This window comes from Cynocephalus volans, chromosome 10, assembly GCF_027409185.1.
Source record: "Cynocephalus volans isolate mCynVol1 chromosome 10, mCynVol1.pri, whole genome shotgun sequence".
NCBI classification, from domain to species: domain Eukaryota; kingdom Metazoa; phylum Chordata; class Mammalia; order Dermoptera; family Cynocephalidae; genus Cynocephalus; species Cynocephalus volans.
The window spans coordinates 73,586,494-73,612,768 of NC_084469.1; the positions used below are offsets into that span (position 1 = coordinate 73,586,494).

The following is a 26,275-nucleotide window of genomic DNA, read 5'->3' on the forward strand; positions in this document are numbered from 1 at the left end:
AATGTTTTAAAAATTCCTACATATCAGTAAGAAAAAGGCAAGCAACTCAACAGAAAAAAAGGGCAAAAGAAACAAACATTAACTTGTACAGCCAATAAACACGTGGGAAAGTATCCTCAATTTTATTAGTAATAAGAGAAATGCAAGTTAGCAACAAGATATCATTTTATACCCATTTGATTGGCAAAAAATTTAGACTGAGAATAACAAGTGTTGGCAAAGGTATGAATCAATAGAAACCTACATACATTGCTAGTATGAGTGTAAACTGAAACTCACCTTAGTACACAATTTAGCATTATCTTGTAAAGTTAAACAAATCCTAACATATCCTATGACCTAACATATCCTCTGACCTAACAATTCTACTCCTAGGTATACCCTAGAGAAACTCTTGCACATGTACTTAATATAAAATTTAGGCCTACTTCCATATGGATAAACCTATTAAACGAAGAGCAAAGGAAGGAGAAATACATTCCCTTCCTGGAAGCAGGAGAATGAGAGAGGGGACAGAACTTGCAGATATGTACAAGATGATGGCAATGTTCTCTAGCTCTTCTCTCATATGGTAAATTTAATGATCTATACCATTAAATGCTCCTTTTAAATTAAAATCTAAAGTTTTCATTGGACTAAAATTGACATTGATAGACACAACTACAAGTGGTGCAAATGTTCATTATCAGCCAGTCTCAAAGACTGCTGGCTTGGCCAGTGGCTCACTTGGGAAAGTGTGGTGCCGATAATACCAAGATCAATGGTTCAGATCCCCATACTGGCCAGCTGCCAAAAAAAAAAAAAAAAGACAAACAATTCAAAGATTGTGGATTCAGTATTTTAACTTTCAGGGGGGCAGTAACTAATGAAATGCATTTCATTGTGATAAAAAATTGAAAAACTCTTGCACACAGGCTTTTCCTTTAGGACTTAAAAATATGGTAAACATGATATTCTGTTTTAAACACTTTTAGGAAGATAAAAACACTCTATGGATGATCTATTTCCCTAAAAACCTGCAAATCTAACACAGATCTCTGAAAATAATAAAGTTGCCAAATGATGGCTTGAAACCATTAAAGCATTTTTTCATTATTTTCAAACAAGCACAATGACCTCTTTGGTAAATAAATTATGTATTTTTTTCCATAATGAGGACATTATAATGCTTTCCAAATAATTATTTTAATTTCATTTAATTTAATTTTTTGCTGAGTAGAGAAGATAACTAAAGGCAAAAAACTGATTCAGAGTGTGCTCCGCATAGTATATGTTATACCATGATTGGGAGCTTTAAATGAGCATTGACATAAATGAAAAATAACTTGAAGAGAAGTCAGCATGAGCTGTTGACAAAATTCCCGTTCAAAAGACCCCATAGGATGTTACATCCATATCAAAAGCATACCATGCAGTGGAGTACTAACTGTGATATATTTGGACTAGCAGATATTTTGCTTAACAATTCAACAAGCCAGTGATGAATATGAAGCAATGCTTAGAAAATGTGTGGTACATAAGCAAGGCAGAAGGTGACTATTTTTTGTTCTGTCAATTTCAGAACAGAGGAGATTTTGAAATGTAGTTCAGTTGTTACAGATGCTCCTCCACTTACGATGAGGTTATGTCCTGATAAACCCATCGTAAACTGAAAATATTGTAAGTCAAAAATCCATGTAATACGCCTAACCTACTGAACATCATAGCTTAGCCTAGTCCACCTTAAACATGCTCAGAACACTTACATTAGCCTACAGCTTGACAAAATGATCTAACACAGTCCTGTTTTATAGTAAAGTTAATTTAAAGAATTTTGAATTGAAATTCCAAATTTGAATGGTTTCTTTTGAATGCATATCACTTTTGCACCACCAAAAAATTAAAAAATTATAAGTTAAACCATCTCATAAGTCCAGGACCAACTGTGTTGGCATGTTTAAAAACCATTTTCCAAAACTGCAACAGAACATGAAGAAATCTCTTCCAGAGGGAAAAGCAACCAAGTGGACTAGAAATCCCCCCATCACTATCTCCCAGGATGAGATACTCAACTTCCCAGAAGAAAGGTTTGGCTTCCCAGTTTTTGAGTGTGATGGGCAGGCTCATGAGCACCCCAAGAGTAGGCATCTGTGAGAAAATCTCAGCATGATTTTGGAGTCCACATTCAATCTGAATACCCATAACTATCTGACAGAGCCTCCAGAACTTGCTGTGGTTTCACATGTCTTTTAATTGACAGGATTTTCTAACTTCATGAAAATAAAGAGTAAACATTGAAATCTATGGGTTGAGAAAGCACACTCGTTTCATGCTGTCACTATCCTGGACAAGGAACCCTTGGTGTTGGATAGCAAATGAATTTCTGTAGAGGATTCTTAAAGCAAATGCACTTCACAGGGCCTGGTTTTCCAAAGTCTTGCAGTTTCAAATATTGGCCTTGTGGAAATTTTCCTCAGGCTATAAAGTCTCTGTTGTAAGATAAAGATTTGTGGCACAGCCGGGTTGCTGGCTCAAGGACAGACAGGTTACTGATTGATATGTGAAGATACTGGAAAATTGTGGAAGGAGAAGGAATGTTTGCTAAGATCAAGCTTTTGTTGGTGGATCACTTAATTGTCTACGGGAATGTCATCTGACTTGTTTCACTGAAAGTTACCAGACTATATTGTTAAACTATAACCCCACCTATGTTCTCTTCCTGTAACTTCCTGGTCTGGAGAATAAATGCAGGAAGAGAACCCCAATTTGGGGTTAATTTCCCAAGGAAGGGGTGCCTCTCACTTGAGGGTTCCAGGGGAGGTTAACCACTTCAGGGTCTCTCACTGCTCGGAAGAGATGGGCTTTGAGTAATCCTTTGTGGCTCCATCACCCAGGGGAAGTGGGGTGACAAATTTCCTCTCAAAGATAAACTATTATTACTCTTGTTATCATTAACCTTAAAGAATTATATCACTATTTTAAAAATCATGATGAATTTTTAAAAAATTTATGTAAAGTTGATGGTCTGCATTAAGTGGTCCAAAGAGTGAACATTTGAGGCCCACTGATCATAAGGTCTGCTGGGCCCCTACAGGACTGTGAACCTTCCTTATCGGGGGATATGCTGGGTCATTCCTGTGAGGAGACAGAACACTCCCCATGGTCTGCAGCTGGCTTCTTTTCATGGGGGAATTTAAGGAGGAATCTGGAGAGAGTTGAGGTCTTGTGTGCCAACCTCAGCATCCCCACTTTTTACGAGCGGCCCTTGGCTTTGCCCCATCACCATTGCTGCTTCTGGCCCTTATAACGGCAACACAAGGGCTGGGCTGAAGAATGCAGACTTGGAGATGGTTCACCAACCTGGAGTTGGAAGGATCTGGGGTGGAGTCCTGTCCTTGCCACTTGCTAGCTGTGTGACCCTAGGGAAGTGACTTTCCCACTCTGAGCCACCATGCTCTCCTCTGGAAAGCTCAGGTAATTCCTTCATCCTGCCAGGATGATCGTGGATTGTGAATGAGAAGATGTACGTGCAAGCTCTTTGACACCCGTGATGTGGAACACATTGAAGGATTGGCTCCCCTCCTCCCACTGCCTTTCCATTCCCCCAGCAGAAGCCGACCCTGCGTGGGGTTGAAGGTGATGGAGAACGACGAGGCATGCAGGCATCAGGGGAACCATGGGGAAGGAAATAGCAGCTCCTTTCTGACTCAGGCTCACTTTCTATCTGGCCATCCTGCCATTCATCTACCCATTCAGTAGGCATTTTTACAGCACCTGTGCCAGTAGCCTGTGAGCCCTCTATGGTTTCACAGGGCTACATCTTACCATAACGTTGTTGATGCTTTGCTCAAGGCCTGGCGTTTGTGCTGAAACCAAAGCTGCTTGCAGCGGCTGGAGCACAGATCCCATCTGGCCTTATGGCACGGCAGAGCCCGTCTGGGAAGCTTAGCTTGAACTTGCAAGCCAAGGGGCTGAAGAAAACTGGGCTGAGCCTCAAAGAAACCACACTGGGAGTATAAAATGCTGACGGACTGGAAATCTCAAACCCATCCTCGTGGTGGGCTTCCTCAGCTCAGTCTGACAAACTTCTATAGACAAAGGGTGGGTCTGAGGGAGGTAGACAGATGGTGGTGGCCACCATCGGAGAGGAGTCTGTGATCTAGCAAAAGGGATGTCTTCTCAGCCAGACCTGGAGAGTGTCTGGCTTCCAGAACAGCCCTGCCAAGGTTAGGGAACAAGCAGGCCTTTCATCCTAGCTCCTCCTTAGTCCCCATGTCCAGACGTTTGCTTGGTGATGCCATGGTAACTGTGATGCCACAATGGAACATTTTTCCCAAGGTGTTAGAAGAAATTCCTCTGTTGAGCTCTGCTGTGCAAGGCCAGAGTGAGTTCACTTCTCATTTAGCAGGAGCAGTTCACAGAAGAACTCTGAGGACCATCCCAAGGACAAGAAACATCCGGTGTCATGAGCAGAACATGGTGACCGAAAACTGTACACATGGGTTCCTTAGGCTATTGTGCTTTGTTTGAGGCAAGGGTGTAGGCCTGGGGTATGGGGTGGGGTGAAGCACTCACAGGCTTTGTGTTCAAACAGACCTGAGCTCAAATTCCAGCTCCACAACTTGGTAGTGGTGTGACCTGGGGCTGGCTACTCAATGTCTCTGAGTGTCAATTTCTGAGTCTGTAAAACGTGAATAATGAAAGTGTCTATCTCCTCAGGTGGTTGTGTGAATGAACTGAGCTAAAAGTTGGGGCTGTTACTATGTAAAAGTACAGGCTGATACTAGTTCAAAGAAATCCCGGCATTCTTTAAGCCAGCAGAGTTTAGTAGGAGGGGTGAAATCACGGCACAGACATCAAGCCTGGGGTGGGCTTCCACTAAAACCCTGCCTTTTCTTTCAGCAGCATTTTATGGCTACAGAGTTAAGGCAAGGGTTGTATTTTACCAGTCAGAACTCAACCCTTTTCAGAGACCTAACTCTCTGGGACACCCAGGGGTCCAGGCCAGATTGAGAAGAAGGCTGACAGTCGTGGGCTGCCTTCTCCCGCTGGGCCATCTTACAAACTGCTAGCTGAACATCGGTGCTGGACAGCCGGTTCTCACCTCCAGTTTACTGCATGGAAACAAGCCCCAGGGATGTGACAGGTCGGTTTCCCACATCTTGGGATCTTTGCCCACGGGAAGGAGAGAGGCCGGGTGTACGATGCTGAGGGGGAGTCACCACTTTGTGGAGGAGAGGAAATGCCCCGTGTGTGTGCTCGCGCACGTGCGTGCAGAGGACAGAGTCATCGGATGTTCTGTTTCCTCAGCTGCCCACGGTGTCTGCTGCGGCACTTGGGGGACGGCAGAGATGAGCGGGATGCTCCTGGTACTGCTCTACGTCTCCCACTCTTCTGCCAGTGAGTGTGCCGCTTTCTTCTGTATGACCTTAGCTGCACGCGTAGCATGGCAGGGGGGTCATCCGGGAAAATGAAACCATCCTTAATGTTCACAGAGGGACTCAGGGGGAAGGCAACTCATAGCATTTTGCTGTAGGCAACGTGAACTGGTGGCAGGAACCAGGCAAAACAGTGAACCGTGGGGCGTGGATGGAGGAAACTCACGTGATGTCGGGGCTGATCTTTAGGGTGGGAGTATGGTGAGGAAACTTGGGCCTCTGGACAGGGGGGTCAGTGTGAGGCCTGCCTCCCCACTCACAGCCTCTGCTCCACTCTTCCTGGGCTATCCTGTTCTTTTGCAAACTGTTACCCCCAAGTGCAGGGCTGGCCCCAGGAGCAGCAGAAGCTTCTACTGCTGTAGGTGCCTTGGAGGCTGCTAGAGTCTCAGACTGCAGCAATGGCAGCCATTGTCCCCTCCTCCCCTGACATCTAGGCTATTGAGGACTGAGAATTCCAACCTCAAAAGAGGCAGGTGGACAGGGGATACCTAACTAAAGCAAGCTCTGTCCCACCTCGCTGACATCCCAGCTGGCTCTGCCTTGCCTTCCTGGAGTTAGATGGGAGACGTGAAACACACACACACACACACACACACACACACACACGTAAAGAGGGGAACCCTCCACCTTCCTCAGCCTCCTCCACCTCCTCTACTTCCTTGCTGCCCCAAGGAGACCAGGGGATGTCTAGAAAACACAGTAAAGGCCTCTCCCCACTTAATAAGACACAGCAAAGTGACCCAAGGCAAACTTTTCGTCTCTGGCTCAGATTTCCTCATATATCCTGGCCTTGCAATGGTTTTGTAAAGTCAAATGAGCTTAATCAACTAGAGCTTTGAATAAGCAAAAATCATCACATACATGCAGATTCTTGTGGGGTTAGGAAAGATTGGTTAATGCCTGCACCATAGATTGCCAACATCCCAAGGAAAAATCACACCAAAAGATAAGGAATCTTGTCTGGATTCTGAAACACTTGCTCTGTCATTGTTCCACCAAGGTCTCTGAGCATCAATAAATGAAGATGTTTGGTCACACAATGCCCCATAATAAAGAGGTCCTTTGCAGTTCTTTAATACTGTCTATATACCCTGTATGTTACAATCAACTCTAGCATCATGGTTTGGAAACCCTCTGTCTTTGGTGCTCACATCAAAGGTCACCACCTGGAGGAAGCCCTCCAAGATTTCATGCCCTGGGCAGAATTTATGCCCCCTCCTCTGTGTACTCTGGGAGCACTCCCTCATGTCATGTGTCTCTCTATATGGCCATAACTCTTTAGCATGTCTCTGTGACAGTCTCCTGAAATCCATCCCTTTAAGCCCAGTCCCTAGCTCAGCTCGTGGAGGTTTGTGGTGTAGTTAGATGAATGGCTGAAAAAGCAGTCACCAGTGGTCTGACTCATAGAATCTGCTGGTGGTAGCTATCACATGACACCCATGACCTAGGGCCACTGATTTAGAAGTAAGCACTGGGTGTGTAGTATGGGATATAAAAACAGCAACTAGAGCAGTGTTTTACATTTTAAAAAAAAGGAATAGTTTATTCTGCCCTTGGGTTTAGCACTATCAGTCATGGCTATACAATTTGCAAAGCACATTCCCATCACCTCACCTCATGTGATCTTCACAACAACCCCAAGAGGTGTGCAGATCTGGGATTATTACCCCAAGTTTCAAAAGAGGAAGGTGAGACCCAGGGAAGTGAAGTGTCTAGCCCAGGGTCTTGCAGCATATTAAGGGGCCATCTTGACTTTGGACTCTGCATACAGGCCCTTCCTGAATGCACGTTACAATCTACCCTGGGGAGCTTTAGAAAATGCAGTGCCCAGGGATTCTGGCACATGAAATGTGCAGTCAGGGTTGAGTATCTCTGGACTCCACTCCACTTAGGTGAGGATGAGATGGGCAACCTTGGATCCAGTCAGGAAGCCAGGAACTAGTCCTTTGGGCCTGGGAACTCATCAGAACAGGGCATATGGACCAGCAGAGGGGGTCAACAGCCGGGGAGAGTAAAACAGTTCGTGTAATGGTGCCCGGAGAGTAGGAAGCTCAGCTCACCCAACCAGGGGCTTTGAAGAAGTCAATTCCCCTTTCAGACTAGATGAGTTTCAAGAGTACTTCCTGTTCTAACATCCTACCCCTGTCCATGATCCTATGAATACGGAACTTAAAAAAAAATTAAACGGCCATTCTGTACCAACCCAGGCTGGCAGCAGGAGAATATCATTTAAAACAATCAACACACAACTCTCATTAGAAACAAGGTCTAGGCGGCCCAAGAAACTCCAGTTGGAGGTGACCCACTCGAGGGCTCAGGAGGGCACAGGAAGGCTGGGTGGCACCAGAGACAGCCTCCATCTGCCAGGACCTTCTAACCCCTTGATGACAAGAAGTCACGAAGTACTTACTTGGCAGAACCCTTCTGTTCATGCACCAGATAACTTACTGAGCAGCTATTGTGTGCCAGACACCATGCTGGCACCCAGGGATACTCTGGCAAGCAAAACAAACATGGCAGGAAGACTCACACATGCCAACAGCATGCAGGGCAAGAGCAAGAGCAAATCTGAGGATATGAAATGAGGCTGGAACACAGACTGGGAGGGGTTGAGAGGATGGGGTTTGGATTCATCTGGACTGGCCCTGTGTCCTACCAGCTGTGTACCTTGGACAAGAGCTTGCCAGGTCTAACGCTTGATTTTCTTACCTACAAATTGAGAATGACAATGTCCACCTCTCAGGGCTGTTGGGGGAACTGTATCAAGTGACGAATATCAGCAATTCTCAAACATTTCAGTCCCCAAACCAAAGTCTTAAAAATTATTGAGGACCCCAGAAGAGTTTGCTTATGGGGCTATGTCTTTCCATATTTATCATATTAGAAACTAAAGCTAGGAAACTTTTAAATAAAACACACAAGTTTACCCGTACTATCAGCCATCAGAGTGATGACGTCATGTAGCTTCTGGGAAATTCCACTGTACACTAGTGAGAGAATGAGAGTGAAAAACCAAAAAACCAACCCCCCCCAAACCCAAAACAACAACAACAACAAATAGTAATGTCTTAGAATTCTTATGAAAATAGTTTTTACCTTGCAGACACCCCAAAGGGTCTTGAGGACTCCTGGAAGTCCCAGACTACACTTTGAGGACTACTGATGTATTCAAAATGTTTCAGATGCTGCCAGTGTATACTGCTAAATGCTCAAGAGATTACCGGTAGTCTAATGTGAATTTTAGGTTCAAAGATGCCATCAAGCATTGTTTATGGGGGAAGAAGACCCACTGGGATAAAGAAAGAAATGGGATATACAGTTTAGTGACCAGCAAGATGGAGGGCCAGTGGGAGAGGGGGTCCTGAGGTCTGGTGGGATGGTGGTGTCCATAGATGATAACTTCTGGCCACAGCAATAAGGCCCGCACCCCCCTTGCAGGATGCGGCATCCAGAAATCCTCCATTGTGGATGATTCTGAGGAGAACTTGGTCAGCAGCACAGAGTTCCCGTGGGTGGTGTCACTGCAGGATGCCCAGTACACCCACTTGGCATTTGGCTGCATCCTCAGTGAGTTCTGGATCCTCAGCATCGCATCCGCCTTTCAGAACAGGCCAGTACCCCTGCCTTTGGGGCCCACGCAGCCCCCAGGGGTGGGGTGAGGGGTGGCTCTGTTTCCTGCTCAGCTGGGGGAGGCCCAGCAGGGTGCATTCCTGGGGACGGGGCTTTCTACTAGCTCAGCACCTGCTCTGCTGTGAGTCCTGGGGTCCTAAAATCCTCTGTTGCCAAGGCTAGTCTCTGTCGTGAGGACTGCGGGCCTCACAACTGGAAAGTGAAATGATTACTCCTCCATGCTCTACAGGAAGGATATTCAGTGTGATTTCCTGTTAAGAGAATCAATAGGAGCCCTCACCTTAACACACTTACCTCAGGCCTTACAAGTGTTACTGCTACAAATACATGTACAAAGGGAAAAGACTTGAAGGAAATATGGAGACGCTTTAAGAGTGCTTATCTCTGGATGCGCAGAACACACGATTTTGATTTTATTCTTTGAACGTCTCTGTATTCTCCAAATTCTGTACAAAAAATGTGCATTCTTTTAAACCAGAAAAAAAAAATCATACATGCTATTAAAGAAGTAACCCTTTTGGTAAATATTTGTAAAATATTTTTGTAAATATTTGTAAAATAATCTCACTTTTTGACCCAATGATTTCACTTTTGGGAATCAACATTAAGGAAGTAATTTCAACCACTGGAAAAGTCTTATGCACTTTTCATAGTTGTTCATAGGATGGCTTAGTTACACACAAAACACCAGAAAGAAACCTAATGTCCAATTATCACAGTTAAATATAGTAGAATGTATCATATAAATAACATATATAGATATGAGGGTACTTTAAAAAATTGAATTAAAAGATAATACAATTTTCCATGACCTTTTGTATAATATGTAACTATTAATATAGTTTATATATAATAGTAATACATGTAATTACTAATACAGTATATATAGAGTATGAGGGGAGAGTATAATTACTATAATTTGGGTAAATAAATTATAATACAACCCTTGATGGAATATTGTGCAGCTGCTGAATTTTTTAACATATGATTTATATTTTTTAATTGGAAATACATGTACATGTCGTGTTTATGAAAAAGCAAAGGGTGTGTAGTGAAAAGCAGCTCCTTCCCTCCCTGCCCCTCAGTAACTAGTTTCCCTCCCTTGAGCCATATTGAGAATTTCCTTTCCTCCTGTCTTAGTTCAGGCTGCCCCAACAAAATATCACAGATGGGGCAGCTTAAAGAACAGAACTTTATTTCTCACTCTTCTAGAGTCTGAAAGTCTGAGATAAAGGTGTTGGTAGGTGGGTTTCTCCTTAGGCCCCTTGCCTTGACTTGCAGACAGCTGCTTTCTGGCTGTATTCTCACACGGCCTTTTCTCTGTGTGCGTGCATGCCTGGAGTCTCTTCCTCTTCTTATAAGGACACCAGTCCTATTGGATTAGGGCCCCACCCTTATGATTTCACCTAACCTTAATGACCTCTCTCTCCAAATATTGTCATAGTGGGGGTTAGAGCTTCCACCTATAAATTTTGGAGGGACACAATTCAGCCCATAACATTCTGCTCTCCAGCCCTTCCCCTCAATTCATGTCCTTCTGGCATGCAAAATACATTCACCCCATCCCAACAGCCTCAAAAGTCTTAACCTATTCCAGCATTAACTCCAAGTATAAAATCTCATCTAAATATCATCTAAATCAGGTATTGGTACGACTGGAGGTTAATTCACCCTGAGGCAAAATTCCTTTCCAGCTGTGAAACCCATGAAACCAGACAAGTCATGTGCTTCCAAAATATAATGGTGGGATAGGCATAAGATAAATATTCCCATTCTAAAAGCAAGAAATTGGAAAAAAGACCGGGGTGATAAGTCCCAAGCAAGTTTGAAGCCTAGCAAGGAAAATTCTGTTAACTTTTAAGGCTCGAGAATAGTCCTTTTAGGATTGATCCTTTGCCCTCTGGCTCACTGGGGTGTCAGCCCTGCCTTCCAAACCCACTGGAATTGCAACATTACCCCCTCAGCCCTGGGAAGTGCCCCTCCCCCACAGCTCTGGGTGGATGACTTGCCCTTGAGGTACGATGCTGCAACAGCCTGGTCCACTGAAACTAAGAGACGGCCTTATTCCCAAGGCCTATGTGTTCTGGGCCTATGGTGGGGATGGCAGCCCTGCTGATTTCTGAATCATGTATTGGGTCATTCTTCCCTTTTCTTGAAAGGTAATGCACATTCTCTCTATAATCCTGTCCTGTAGAATCTGAAAAGTCTGACAGCCTTCCTTCGTTTTATCCTGTTTCTGTCTCCTTTATTCCTAATTGGCAGTGTTTCTGTGGGTATAATCCCATAATATTTTTATCAAGTGAACGTACAGCCACACCCTTACTGTCCTCTCTGGAACATGCTTTTACATTTTTTGCAATATGTACAGGTGGAGAATTTTCTGAATCTTAAAGTTCTGGTTCCTTTTTGCTTAAAAGTTTCATCTTCAACTAATGTCTCTTTTCACATCTGACTATAAGCAATGAGGAGAAACCAGACCACACCTTCAACATTTTGCCTAGAAATCTCCTTAGCTAAACATCCAAAGTCACCATTTACAATTTCTTCTTTTCCACAATCACTAGAATACAATTCAGCCAAGTTCTTTGCCATTTTATAACAAGGGTTGCCTTTCCTCCTGTTTCCAGTAAGTTTCCTCATTTCCATCTGAGACCACACCAGAATCACCTTTAATGTCCATATTTCTACCATCAGTTTCTTCAAGGCAGTCTAGGCTTTTTCTAACACATAGCTCAAAACTCTTCCAGCCCCTACTCATTACCTATTTCCAAAGCCACTTTCACATTTTTAGGTATTTGTTATACTAGCACCCCACTTTTCAGTACCCAAATCTGTAGTAGTCTACTAGGACAATAGAAATTTATTTTTTCATAGTTCTGGAGGGCAGAGGTCTAAGACCAAGGTGTTGACAGGTTTGGTTTCTCCTGAGGGCTTTCTTCCTGCCTTGTATATGGCCACCTTCTCACTGTGTCCCCACATGGCCTTTTCTCTGTGCCTGCTCATCCCTGGTGTCTCTTCTTATTATAAAAACATCAGTCCGTTTGGATTAGTGCTCCATCCTCATACATCATTTAACCTTAATTACCCCCTTAGAAGCCCTCTCTTCAAATATGGTCACCTTGGGAGGTTAGGGTCTCAACCTATAAATTCTGGGGGAGGTGCAAAATTCAGTCCATAACACCACCCAATACATCTGGTAGCACACCATACACATCATTCCACTCTTAGCTGTTTACACTCTATCATGAATTTTGGAGACCTTTTCTTATTAATACATAGAGAGCTACCATATTCTTTTTGTAGCTGCACAGTATCCCATTATAGCTGTACCATATTTACACAGTTCTCTAATAATGGGAATTTGGGTTATTTCCAATCTTTTACTAGTACCCCAAAATACTGCAATAGATATATTTGTACATACATTATTTCACACACATGCAAATATATTGTAGTGTGAATAACCGAGGAGTGAAAAGACTGGGCTAAAAAGGATAAGAATTTATTATCTTGATAGCTGTTGCCAACTATGCTTCCATGGAGGTTCCATTTTCTATGTAGTATATATTTTTTATTACTGCTTTTTATCTAGTCTGCTCTTTTGGTTTTGATTTTATCTTTGCCTTAAGGGTTTTATTAAAGACAAGTTTTATTAAAATATCCAGGTGCTAGGGTTTTATTTTGTTTTCTAACATTATTAATCTTGAGTTATACCACATGGTGATCTATTTAGGAATTAGTTGAGGTTGTCCTGTGGTCTACTGAATGTGGTCCATGTGAATATTTTACACAGGTAAGTTAAAAAGTTTATTCTCTGTCCTTGATGTATAATTTAACATGTAAAGTTGGGGAAGGGAGGCTGCTTGATTTGTCCTAGACTGACAGGCTTGGTTTATGACTATTATCCCAACATCTTGCTGTTAGCACCCCTCACAAGTTCCCTAGGTTAGACAATACATTATATGGCCAAACTTAAGATGCCTTCATCTTTGTTGGTCTAGATGCCCAAGGATTATTTCTTTTTCACCCGAGTCCAACAACTTTACTAGCTATGCTGGATCTCTCCCTACCCCTCTGGATCCACTCTCTACTCTTTTCTACCCTGCTAGGTTGCAGAATGCTAACCTATGTGTGCTATACCAATGGTCTCTCTTGCTTTCTGGGTTCCTGTTCGGTTTGGCCAAGGGGAGCACTGGCAGGAGATAAGAGAGAGTGAGAAGAGTGAGGTAATAAGTGTCCTTGCTCCCCAGAGGACCGGCTTCCTACTTCAGCTAAGTGACCCCTCCAAACAGCTCTGACCACTCCATCCCCTTGCCTAGAGCCCAGAGGTGGCACCAGCACTGTTGCAACCTCAGCAGAAACTGCTTATGCCATGCAGTTCCCAGCACACTTCACTATTTCTTGTGGTTTTCCCTGTGTTCTGCCAAGACCTTTGTAGAGTCACTCTATTAAACTCTCCCCAATTTACCTTATTTGAGTATGCCATCTGTTTCCTCTTGGGACCTGACTGGGGAATGTCTCAGTGTGGATTATTCTGTATCATTTTTTTCACTAGGATAGCGTACCCTTCCAAACTATAGATTCAAGTATTATTTCTGGAAAACTTTCTTAAATTATGTCATGAAATCTTTTTTCTGTTTCATTATTTTGGTTACCTTCTTGTGGTCTGCTGGCTCTCCTTTGACTGCCATACCTGTCATTTTCCTCTCTTTTGCCCTTTAAAAATCTTGGTTAATTTCCATTTCATTTTGGTTGCTTTGCTCAGCCTACCTTCTACGTCCTTAATTGTGTTTTCTGTGGTCCCTATATATATAAAGATACTGCTTCCAATTTGGCCTTCATTTTGGTGATGGTTTTATTTCTTTTCTTCCCACTTCATTGTTTCTTTGCTGAGAACCATGCTTGATCAGCTTTCCCTGGGCTCTGTGGCTGTAGGTGTCATCTGTGACCTTCTGTACTCCTGCCACCCCTCACTGATTTCATCAGCCCTCCCTCTGATTCTGAAGTTTGGATTTTCTAGTGTCTCTTGATTTTACGGTGTTTGTATTTGTTTCTTATTTCCATAGTTCCTTGACTGATTCCTGAAAGGAGAAAGGTAAAACACCCAGCTTAACTTCATCATTATTAAAACTGTAATTTCTCCAAAATGTATTTACGGAGTATATAATGTGAAAAGATGCTTGTACTAAAATGTTAAGTGCTAAAAGCAGAAGTTGAGATTACATCTTTGGTATAACTACAACTGTGTAAGAAGAAAACTATGCATAGAATACAAGTTAATTAACAATAACATGTTAACAGATTATCTTTAGGTGGTGGGACAAATGATGGTAAGATAGAATAATCCCCCAGATTCTATGGGCCCACAAAAGAGGACACAAGCCTAGGGGTTCAGAAAAGATTTCCTGGAGACTGGGCCCAAAGGGGTGAGTAAAAATTAACCCAGGGAAGATGAGTTTGGATGAGTGTTCCAGGCTGAAAAAACAGTGAATATGAAAACAGGGAAGTGTGAAGGTCCCTTGGTGCCTTGGCTTCTCAAGATCCCCTTGTTCTCTCTCCAGGAAGAATGCTCTCGTTATAGTTGGTATAGCTAACATGGATCCTAGCAAGATTTCTCACACAGAGTATCCAGTCAATACCATCATCATCCATGAGGGCTTTGATAATAAGTCAATGAGCAATAACATAGCCCTCCTGAAGACAGACACAGCGATGGATTTCAACGACTTGGTCCAGTCTATCTGCTTCCTTGGAAGAAATCTGCACATGCCACCAGCCATGCGGAACTGCTGGGTGTCAGGATGGAATCCCACGTCTGCAGTTAATGCATTCCTTCTCCTAGAGCAGGCTCTGTGTGTGCTAGCAGTGGGGGTGACTTGGATGAATCATTCTAGGGCTTTCTTAATTTAATAATTGAGGTTGCTTGAGGTTCTAGAGCTGGGCTGGACTCTTACCTAATCAGTCCAGTTTCCCAGTGCTTGCTTTTATGTGGCCATTCTTGCATTATATGACCTTGATCCCATTTCCTCTAGCCCTAGATGAAAGCTAGAAATATGCAGGCAGTAGACAGCCTGAAATGAGTACATGGTTATGGAGGGGTGAAGGGACATTATTCCTTGAACTAGAGCTGACTGTCCTCTTGTCTAAGCTATCCTTGTTTTCCTTTATTCTTGGGAAAGAAAGAAACAAGGAAATGGATACTCTCTAGATGTGGAGGATGGATAAATTGCTCTCTGCATGTCTACACATTCAAATTCAAAGCAAAGGTGATTTTCTGTAAAAACTCAGATACAGATTCTGATATCTATGAAAAAAAGGGATTTATGAGAACATTTTCTACTCACTCTCATTTGGACATATGGGTTGCAGTTCTGTTGACTTAGGGACTGCCTTCTTGTTGATAATTTTTGGCTCTCTGTTGCATGGTCCAGACAGGAAATCACATGACGATGAGTATCCTAAGGAAAATCTCCGTGAAAGACATGGACCGATGTCCCTTACACAGACTCCAGAAAACAGGATGCGGTGAACACGTAGAGCAGGAAACTAAGTTCGTCTGCTTGGTAAGAACATGATGCAGTAGAAGCTAAATGCTGGGAGTGAGCATTGGTCACATCAAGGGGAGCCTCGGGACTCCCCCTCACAGGATGGGGAACTCCATGAGGGCAGGGACTGTGACTTGGGATTCACGGCTGTCTCTGGGGTGAATAGCACTTGGCAGATAGCAAGTGCTCAATAAAAATCTACTGAATGGACTAACCAATCACCATTTTCAGTATAACGTGATTAAACATGTCTAGGTCACAGATGTTTTTTAACTAGTTGAAAGGGCAAGTCCAAGCACATATGCAGATAGACTTCCAGCAGGTCCACAGCGTGTGGTCACTGTGGGCAGGTTCTGTGGAACCTAGACTCCCCTCTGATGCTATTGCTTATCAGTTACTGGGTTTTTCTTCTGTAAAAAGCCCTGTTCTCCACTCCGATGAGGGCTGTACAGATGTGACTATACTACTGTCTCAGAAAAATGTGTTGATTCATAAACACCTGGTTCAGGCCCCCTTGTGTTTAAACCCAGAGAAAGTGTGGCTTACCAGTGTCACACAGTCAATAAATGTTAGAGCAAAGATAATGTCTTTCTAAAATGCGGATCATCCTCTCTCCTCTAAATAACCTTCAGGACTCCATCATGTGGAAAATATTTTTCCCCAGAGGATCTAGATGAACAAGTTTTTTAGAGTAAGGGGAAAAAAATACATACAGATAATTCTTTCTAAAAGTCATTTTATTGCAAAAGCATACAGGACTGCCTCTCATTAAGCAGTAAGTTTGCCCTTCCAAAGTTGGTTCAGTGTTTACCCAGTGCCTGTTTTGTACTGGGTCCTCTGCCAGGTGGAGGACCTTAACAACTTCTCAAATAATGTGTTAAAATACAGTAGGAGACATAGCTACTTAGCAAAATCCTGCCATCAGCCATTCCATCTATCCAGCATCATACTTCATCAAATCTAAGGTGTTACCACTTGTAGAATGAACCATTATTATATGTAATACCAAGAAGGAAAAAATGCTGCCAGTTAAACTCTCATATCAACTGATTAAAAGACATAACTCAATTTCAAAGATGTTCATTTTTTAAGTGTCTCTTAGACTCAATGGAATATGGTAAGCTGTTTATACTCTAAGTGATCACCTTTTTAAAACCCACCTGCAAAGTTCAGGTTGGTTGTTAACTGTGGTACACGTGTAAATAGTCCTTTGTTTTTGAACAGAATTGTGCTTGCAAACCCTCTAATGGTGATTTGTCTACCTAAAATCCTTTCCTCTCTTGGAAATGTGTTCTAGTGTCCAGAGATCCTCAAAACCACACTTCTCACATGTAGAACAAAACACCAGGTTCAATACCTGCCTAACGGGTTTCTCCAAACCCAACAAAGACAGAATTACTCTGAACTCAGCCCCACCGCCCATTCTTTTTTAAATAAGTGTTAGGGCTTCTGTTGAATGTCCAGGGAGAGGATCACACAATGAAAGAGCCCCTCTGTGCTGTGGCTGCTATCTTGGGAAATGAGGTAGGGCTGCTCCAGAGGGGCACCTGGTACTTTTTGTCTCAGCTGCTTGTGCTTCAGAAGTTGCAGCCCCACGGGATTATGGGGAAGAGAAAAAGCAGCATATTCTGCACCCGGGTGACATAGCAACCTGCACAACCATGCAGTAGGTGGGGACATCTACCACACAGTCCTTCATCTAACTGTTCATCCTAAATTTCATTCCTTTTCTTCCTCAATCGATAAAACCACAGTTAAGACAAACTGGGAATGGAACTGGCAAAAAGGAGGGACATCAGGCCATTCTTGGCAAGGGAGCTGCTTGCCCTAGGTAGACTTAATGGGGTGCAGTCCTAGGATAACTAGCCAGAACTCCAGGATGAAATCTGTGCCCTTGCCGTATGGCAGTGTGGGGTGGAACAGTAGATCGTGAAAAACTGGAAAGACAAGAATCCTACACTTAAGCACTCACTTCTCATCAACGAGAAGCACGGGATGAAGATGCACTGTCTTCCTGCCATGTCTGGCCTTGGCCTGCTGAGAGACCACCAGGGAGTTACAGTGGCTTGGCCGAGCATGCCTCCTTGCTGCCCTGCGTGCAGTTGCTCCTTTCTTTTCCTATCCGTCTTCACCTCTGTTGTCGCGTGGCTTCTTCAGAAAAAGGGAGGTTTGTTGAAAGAGGATACCGGAGACAGACCAAACACCCGGGCCTCGGAGGGGAAGAGCTGAGGGGGACACTCTGCTGCCTTTTAGCTTCTCATTGTCAACTCTGTTCAGACTGTGGCCTGTGGCTGACTAGCCTTCAGGTGACAACACGGTTCTCGGGGCAAGGGTGGGGGTGGAGTATTCCTTTAAGAGGAGGCGGGGGTGGTGGGGCAGGTAAGGTAAATCACATCTAGTAGTCGTCTTGTTGCTTTTCCCATTTTTCTCACCTTTTCACAGAAAAATGATGGCCTTTTACAGACATCAAGATGATGGTAGCTAATACCTCACTGAGGGCATACTGTGCTTCAAGCACGCCGCCAGGCGCTCTGCATGTTACAGGCATTAACCGTATGCTTGCTGTGGCTCAGAGAGAATTAGGCCACTTGTCCAGGGTTACATATCTAGCTAAGCGTGCCAACCTTCTACCCACTCATCCTAAGTGAGATATGGTATATGTGTATGTGGCAGAATTCCCAAGTCCCAGAGGACTCGAGGCAAGGCCAAGAGCAGGCGGGGTGGGTGAGCAGGTGGAAAAGCTGTGAACCTCACCCAGTGTGTGCTCCATGCAGGACTGCGGGTGGGAGGGAGCAGCTTAAACTAAGGACAAAAGCAAGACAGAGAAGGGGAAATGTGAGCAGTCCAGGCCAGAAAGGGAAGACGTACCAACATTTGAGGAATGAGAAGCCAAAAGAGAGGGAAGACTTAGTCAAAGTACTGTAAAGGAGCAAGAAAATCAAATATGAAACAGGAAGCTACAGGCAATCTGCAGAAGTCCCCAGGTAATTTGCATAATAAAAGAAAAAGTCATCTTGTTGGAATTTGTGGTGGTGGCTACATAGGTTTGAAATAGCATCCTATAATTTGCCCCTTTTCCAGTAAGAATGAGTGTAAAACATTTCTAGAACAAACAGTAAACTGCATAAGGATATGTTTAAAAAGAAAACAAGTTTTTCTAAGTCTTGAAGTCTTCTGTCCTTTGTCACAGGGGGACCCAGGAAGCCCAATGATGTGCCAGCTAGACCAGTTGGATGTGTGGGTCCTGAGAGGAATCCTGACCCAAGGTGGCGAGTCCTGCCCTGGTCTATTTCTGTACACCGTGGTGAAAGACTACAGCAACTGGATCATGTCCAAGAGTGGGAGGGCAAGCCTATCCCTGTCTTCACTCTACCACTGGGAGAAGATGAATCCTTTCTCCCCCCGGAAATCATATGATACCTCAACCCAGAAGACACAGACTAGATTTAGCCACAATGAATGGTCCCAATCAGACTTCCAAGGGCAAACAATGTCCACCACATATTCACAGCTAGCAAACAACTCTACAGATAATCTAGACTTAAGTGAAAAGAATATAAGGGAATCAGCCGTACAACCCATGTACTATGACTATTATGGTGGGGAGAATGAGGAGAGTGGGTCCAGTGCAGGAAGCATCAGCCCCAAGAAATTATCTTGGTTTTCTTTGTACTTGCTTTCTTTTGCAGCAGTCTGGTCTAGGAGCTAACCCCCCAAACTGAAGAGTAAGCTCAGGATGCTGAGTGCCAGCTATTCACCATGCTGTTTTGGTGTCTGTTTTTGATAGCTGCACACCCGGGCTGCCACAGATAGGCTCAGGGCACACACTGGTTTGGCTCTCCCTCCTCTGTCCCACTCCCACATGCGGGAAGGTCACTTTCATTTGTGCTTGTGAACTAAATGTGGGCTAACAGTATCAAACCATTAGAGTGTCCTGTGGTTCTTTCAGTGTTAAAGGCTCCAGGGGCCAGACTCTGAACACACCCCTCATGGGAAGATGTGGCCCAGAAGGTGATGGGTAGCCTGGCTGGGGAGTCAGGGACACCAGCCAGCACAGGGAAAGGGAAAGGACCCCATGACTAGAAAGGAGCTGATACTTTAATGGATCTGGCTATTTCCCAGGGGGGCAAATTGCCTGCAACTTCTCACTGGTTGTTTTCATTTTATTCCAAGCCTTGCGGTAGCCTTTTAAGGACATCTGCAAAAAGGAAAAAGAGGGAGGGGGGAGGTCACTTGGGAAGAACTGATTGTGATTATTCAGAATGCAACTCTCATCCAGCCCTGCTGATGGTGCGGATGACCTGGTGTGGTGCAGTGCCCTACGGTTTACGCATGGTACGGGGGCAACCAAGGCATGGCACCCACCTAGAAGAGTCTTCTAAAGAGCTTGCTTCTGTTCAGTGAAGTGGGAAGTTGCAGGTTGCTGCTGCGATTCTCTGTTACTTCCCAGCTTCAGATCTGACAGGCCCAAGTTTGGACCCTAATTTATTCCCCGCCACCAAATGGCTGCAGGAAAGGCAGGAGAAAATAACATGGGAAATGGAATCGGGGTTTAGATGTGAAACGCCAAGCTCCTGGTTTCCCAAGTGACCCGACTGGATTTTTAAGCTACTCTAATCATGCCTTAAGTGACTCAGTTTGCAAACTGGCTGTGGCAGTCTCAGTGCTTTCGTTTTTCTCTGACACCAGCGTATTGTTTTCATGTTGCCCGTTTCTTTCATGCAGCTCAGGAGGAGCAAGAGTGCTACCTGTGCACACTGCAGCATATTCAAAGGCTGAGGATTAGTTAAAAACAAAAGACCCATGGCAACTATGTAAATGTATGGAAGCAAGCTCTGAGTGATATTAATCTCATTTCTTAAAAAACTGGCTTCTCCACATACAAAGTATCAATCACTAAATTACCAACTGTATGGAGGGATTCAGAAGCTTTTAGAATTCATTAAGAAAACAAGCAACTAAAAACACACTATTACTATAGTCTCTCCCTGAAAGCTGGAAAGACCTTGTTCCTAACTATGAAAAAGGAGCTTTGAAAAAAATCACACATCGTTTTGGTTTAATAGTTGAAGCAACTGCTGAGATTTCTCACAGACATTACATGTCCAAACATCTGTATTCCTAGCTCAAAAAACAAAATCCTAAACCAAAATGTTGAGGACATACAAGACGGGATTCTCTGTGACCCACCTCTGCAATCTCCACTTTCCTTTCCCACATCCTGATGCTCTTCTCCAGGTCCCCATTTAATATCTTCTCCCGGAGGTACACCATCACCTGTGGAGCTCGGAACTCAGCCAGCTGCTTCCGTAACTTCTTGTTCCAAGCCTCGGCTTTGGCCCGGTCCTGGGGTGGGAAGGACCGATTACACCCAGGGAACCCTGGCAGCTCCTGCTTTGGGACTTAGCAGCCCTGCCACCTCCCCCTAGTCTCAATGTAGTTCTAAAAATAGTGTTTACATTTTCAGTGGGGTGGAGGGAATCACAAGACTGTGATATTTTACAGATAGTGACGTTTTAATCCAGTTCAGAAACACCAAGTGCAGTCTAAAACAGCCTTTTTCTTTCACTTTTTTCTTTCCTTTCTCCCTCCCTCCCTTCCTTCCTCTCTCCTTTCTCTCCCTTCCTCCTTTATTGAGAGTGTCCTCATATTTAAGTATACTTTGATTTGATAAGTCTCAATTCACTTTCTTGCCTTCTTTCATTGTAAAATATACATAACATTTAGCACTGTAACCATTTTTAAGTGTACAGTTTAGTGGTATTAGTACATTCACATTGTTGTGCAGCCATCTCCATCAGCCATCTCCACAACTATTTCCACTTTTCAAACTGAAACTCTGTCCCTAATGAGGGACAATATTTCTCCATTCTTCCCTCCCCCTGTCCCCCAGCCCCTGGCAACCACCATTCTACTTTCTGTTTCTATGAGTTTGACTCCTCTGGGTACCTCATAAAAGTGGAATCATATATGTCCTTTTATGACTGGCTTGTTTCACTTAGCATAATGTCCTCAAGGTTCATCCATGTTGCAGCATGTGTCAGATTTCCTTCCTTTTTAATGCTGAATAATATTCCATTGTATGTTTATCTAGTCATCCATCAATGAACACTTGGGTTGCTTCCACCTCTCGGCCATTGTGAATAAAGCTGCTATAAACAGGGGTGTACAAAAATCAGTTCAGGTCCCTGCCTTCAATTCTTTGGGGTATATACCCAGAAGTAGAATTGCTGGAACCTATGGTAACTCAATTTTTTGAGGAATCCCTTCATTTTTAATTTTAATTTTAAAAAAATTCTACAGTAAAATTGACTAGCCTTTTTCTTTTAACTGAGTAGATTTTTTGAACATGCATTGTCCTTTAAATTTTTATTTTTCCAATTGTTTTGTGTAAGTAACACATTCAATTCAAATGGTATAAAAGTACACTGTGACAAACTCCCCTCCCACCCTTGTCGCCCCATCATGAAGGTCACCTTCCCAGAAGCATACAGTATTTTTAGGTTTTGTGCATCCTTCTAGAAATCTTTGCCTATACAAACACATTTCCCTTTTTGACACAAACAATAGCATATTCTATTCACTTTTATTCATCCAGCTTTTTTTTTCACTCAGTAAATCTTGCAGATCCTTCTGTATTAGCATGTAAAGAATTTATTCATTCTTTTTGACAGCTGCATAATTTTCCACATGGATGTACCATAATTTAACAAATCCCCCACAGTCACTTAGCTTTCAATCTCTTGCTTTTATAACAAACAATGCTGCAATTATTAATCTTCTGGGTATATGTCATGTTGTAAATATGCAAGTATATCATTAGGATAAACTTTTTAAAAATTTAATTTAATTTTATCAATATAGGATGTAGTTGATTTTCATGTCCCTTTACTGAATCCTCCCTCCTCCCCTCTCTCCCCCCTCCATGAACATCATATCTGTTTGCTTGTCTTAACAAGTTCAAGGAATTGCGATTGAGAATGATAAATGCTGGCAAAGTTGCAGAGAAAAAGGAACCATCCTACACTGTTGGTGGAACTGCAAAATGGTGTAGCCTTTATAGAAAATGGTTTGGAGGTTCCTCAAACAATTACAGATAGATCTACCATATGACCCAGCTATTCCACTGCTGGGAATATACCCAGAGGAATGGAAATCATCAAGTCGAAGGTATACCTGCACACCAATGTTTATTGCAGTACTATTTACAAGAGTCAAGAGTTGGAACCAGCCCAAATGTCCATTATCAGATGAGTGGATAAGGAAACTGTGGTATATCTACCCAATGGAATAATACTCTGCTGTAAAAAAGAATGAAATACTACCATTTGCAGCAACATGGATGGACTTAGAAAAAAATATATTAAGCGAAATAAGTCAGGCACAGAAACAGACATACCACGTGTTCTCACTTACTTGTGGGAGCTAAAAAGGATAAACTTCTAAAAGTGAGATTGCTCGTTCTATGGCAGTGGTTCTCAACCAGAGGTTATTTTTCCCCCAAGAGACATCTGGCAATGTCTGGAGACATTTTTGTTCATCAGAACTAGGGGGGGTACTACTGGCATCTATTAGGTAGAGGCCAGGGATGCCAGTAAATACCCTACAATGCACAAGACAGCCCTCCACAAGAAAAAATTATCCATCCCAAAATGTCAGTAGTGCCATGGTTGAGAAACCCTGTCCTAAGCACATGTGCATGTTAATGTTTGGTAAATAGTGCTAAACTGCCCTCTGCAATGATCAAGCTAACTACACTCTGCAGCAATGTTTGAGACTGCCTGTTTTCCTCCATTCTCTCTCCACAGTCTTATCAACTTTTTGATCTTCATCAATCTAAGAGAGGATAAATAATATCCCGTTATAGCTTTATTTTGTATTCCTTATATTATGAGTGAGGTAGAACATTTTTCATATGTTTGAGACTTTTTAGCTTTTCTGTAAACTCTTTAAAACTTTTGCCCATTTTTCTATTAGTAGTTGGTTTATTCTTATTAATTTATAAAAGTTATTTGTTTTAAGAAAATTAGCTCCTTGTGATATTAGATACAATATTTTTCCAGTTATTTATCTTTTGATTTTGCCTATGATGCTTTTTGCTATGCAGAAAAAAATTATTTTTATATGATTGACTTTATTGATTTAATGGTTTCTAGATTTTATATTTTGAAAGGCCTCCCCGTTCTAAGATTACAATAATAATTTTCCCATTATTTATTTTAGGATTTTAACCATTTTATCACATTTAAATATCTGATACAAATGAATTAATTTCAGTATAAGATATAGTTCCAATTTAATTTTTTCCTAAATGGCTACCTAGTCATCCTAAATCATTTATTCAATAATCTGGCTGTCACTTGCATACTGCAATTACACCTTTATTATAAACTAAATTTATCAATATCAAAACTTTATCAGATACTTATGATCTGAAACAGGGCTCATTATAGGGCCTTATATATTTTTTCTTTGATACTTCAGGCTATTCATGAGCTTGTTTTAAATATTGCAAGTTCATAACATATTTCAGTATCTGATAGGGCTAGTACTCTCATTTACTTATTAAGAATTTTGGGGCGGCTGGCCAGTTAGCTCAGTTGGTTGGAGCATGGTGCTGATAACACCAAGGTTCAGGGTTTGATCCCTGTACTGGCCAGCTGCCAAAAAAAAAAAAAAAAAAAAAAACCTCTTATTTATTTTTCCAAAGGAACTTTTTTTTAAAAAAGATTACTGGTAAGGGGATAACTTAACTTCTTTTTTTTAAAGTTTACTGGTAAGGGGATAACTTAACCCTTGACTTGGTGTTGTCAGCACCATGCTCTCCCAAGGGAGCCAACTGGCCATCCCTACACAGGGATCAGAATCCGTGGCCCTGATGCTACCAGCACCACACTCTCTCAAGTGAGCCATGGGCTGGCCCTTTCCAAAGGAATTTTTGAGTCAGCTTATTTAAATTCTAAAAAAACAAATGAACCAAACAACCAAAAAAACAAAAAAACAATTTGGTATTTTATTTGAAATACCATTATTTCACAGATCAACTTAAGGAGAATTAACATTTTTGCGATATTGAATTTTCCTAACCAAACACTGCCTTTTAATTCCTTGCTTCACAAAGAACAATCTGTGGCTGGCATAACCTAGGAGCTGGTTAGGAATGCAAACCCTCAGGTTACCCCTGACCTATCCAATCAGAATCTATACTCTAACGAGGTTTACAGGTGATTGGTTTGCACCTTCCAGTTTGGAAAGCAATGTTTTAAATCACTATGAAGCAAACCAATAAAATTAATTTTTATTAACTTGTTTTCAGAATGCAATAACATTTGTCAAGTGTTCTGTGACTATCTCCTACTTATGTAGTATAGACATACAACTGTAGGGAGACCTAAAGATGTACCCCAAACCATCAGTGCATACTCTTCTCAGGATGATGATTACAGAATACCTAAGATAATGAAGTAGCAAGCACTGAGGCATTTAAACATAAGTACTACAGCTATGAGGGGCATGCTTATAAGACCAGGGACTACAATCCCCACCCAGCACCCCACTTGTAGAGCAGATGTATCACTACAAAGTAAGGTGGTCCACTGTTCTCACCCCGACCTCCAGTGCAGAGGTATAGAAATTTTGCCCAGGAATAGAGGCTGTCAATCAGAGAGGTCTGGAATACTGTCTAAGGGGACTGACTTTAATTGGATCAGAATATGGAACAATTAATGTATCAGAATTTTGTTAAAGGCAATAGAGAGGGGAGGGGGTCAGTGAGAAATTGGCTAATGGACACAAAAAATCATTATGTATTGTAATGATGAATAAGCTAACTATGCTGACTTGACCATCACATATTGTACACGAGTACTGATAGTCAATTCTGTACCCCACAAATATGTATAGCCAATTAAATTTCAATTAAAAATTAAAGTTAATTAATTTTTAAAAAAGCAATAGAGCAATCAGGTAGCAGTTAATGGATGCTAACAGCTGGGTGGGATGTCAATAGAGGAAGACCAGCCAGAAGCTAAGCAGGAAGATAAAAAGTCAAAGAGAACCCTTCTGAAACAACAATCATGCCTGGATGTCAGGGAGATTGTATCTGACCAAGGTTGCACCATCTGAAGAGCAACATCAGAGGCTACTAACAGCAGGGGAAATAGATTTTGCCAATCTAGTCCAGCTGAGTCACTAAACAAGCAATGAGCAAAAACAATGACAAGCCCAAGAAAGGGGTAGGGGGACTCATATCGAGAGTTGCTATATTATCTAAGATATACATCTTTTTAAACAAAAATTATGAGACAGGTAAAGAAACAAAAAAGTGTGACCCATACAGGGAAAAAAACAGGCATCATAAACTGCCTTATGGCAGTTATGGTGGGCTTAGCAGACAAAGTCTTCAAAGAAGCACTTCAAAGAAGCAAAGGAAACCATGTTTAAAGAATTATAGGAATGCATGATAACAATGTCTCATCAACTAGAGAATATCAATAAAGAGGTAGAAATTATATATATATATATATATAAACAAGTGAAAATTTGGAGTCTTTTCAATAAGATGACTAAAATGAAAAATTCACTAGAGGGGATCAACAGTAGATTTAAGCCAGCATAAAAAATAATCAGTAAACTTGAAGATAGATTCATAGAGATTATGCAATATGAAGAACCAAGAGAAAA

General features: G+C 42.3%; 2 protein-coding genes across 3 annotated transcripts in view; one reads left to right on the top strand and one right to left on the bottom strand.

The window, feature by feature from the left end:
• Positions 1–19,294, top strand: part of PRSS54 (serine protease 54) — a 41,008-nt gene extending 21,714 nt beyond the window's left edge. The window contains 7 exon segments of the mRNA XM_063109910.1: positions 5,290–5,320; positions 5,323–5,379; positions 8,856–9,027; positions 14,609–14,867; positions 15,479–15,610; positions 18,783–19,224; positions 19,227–19,294. Of these exon segments, the coding sequence (XP_062965980.1) occupies positions 5,290–5,320; positions 5,323–5,379; positions 8,856–9,027; positions 14,609–14,867; positions 15,479–15,610; positions 18,783–19,224; positions 19,227–19,294 (1,161 nt within the window).
• CFAP263 (cilia and flagella associated protein 263) overlaps positions 16,381–26,275 on the bottom strand; it is a 36,529-nt gene continuing 26,634 nt past the window's right edge. For both annotated transcript variants that reach the window (XM_063111071.1, XM_063111072.1), the window contains exons 8-9: positions 20,783–20,938; positions 16,381–19,790 (exon numbers count right to left, since the gene is read on the bottom strand). In XM_063111071.1, the coding sequence (XP_062967141.1) occupies positions 19,704–19,790; positions 20,783–20,938 (243 nt within the window). In that variant the 3' untranslated portion in view covers positions 16,381–19,703. The remainder of the gene's footprint in view (positions 19,791–20,782; positions 20,939–26,275) is intronic.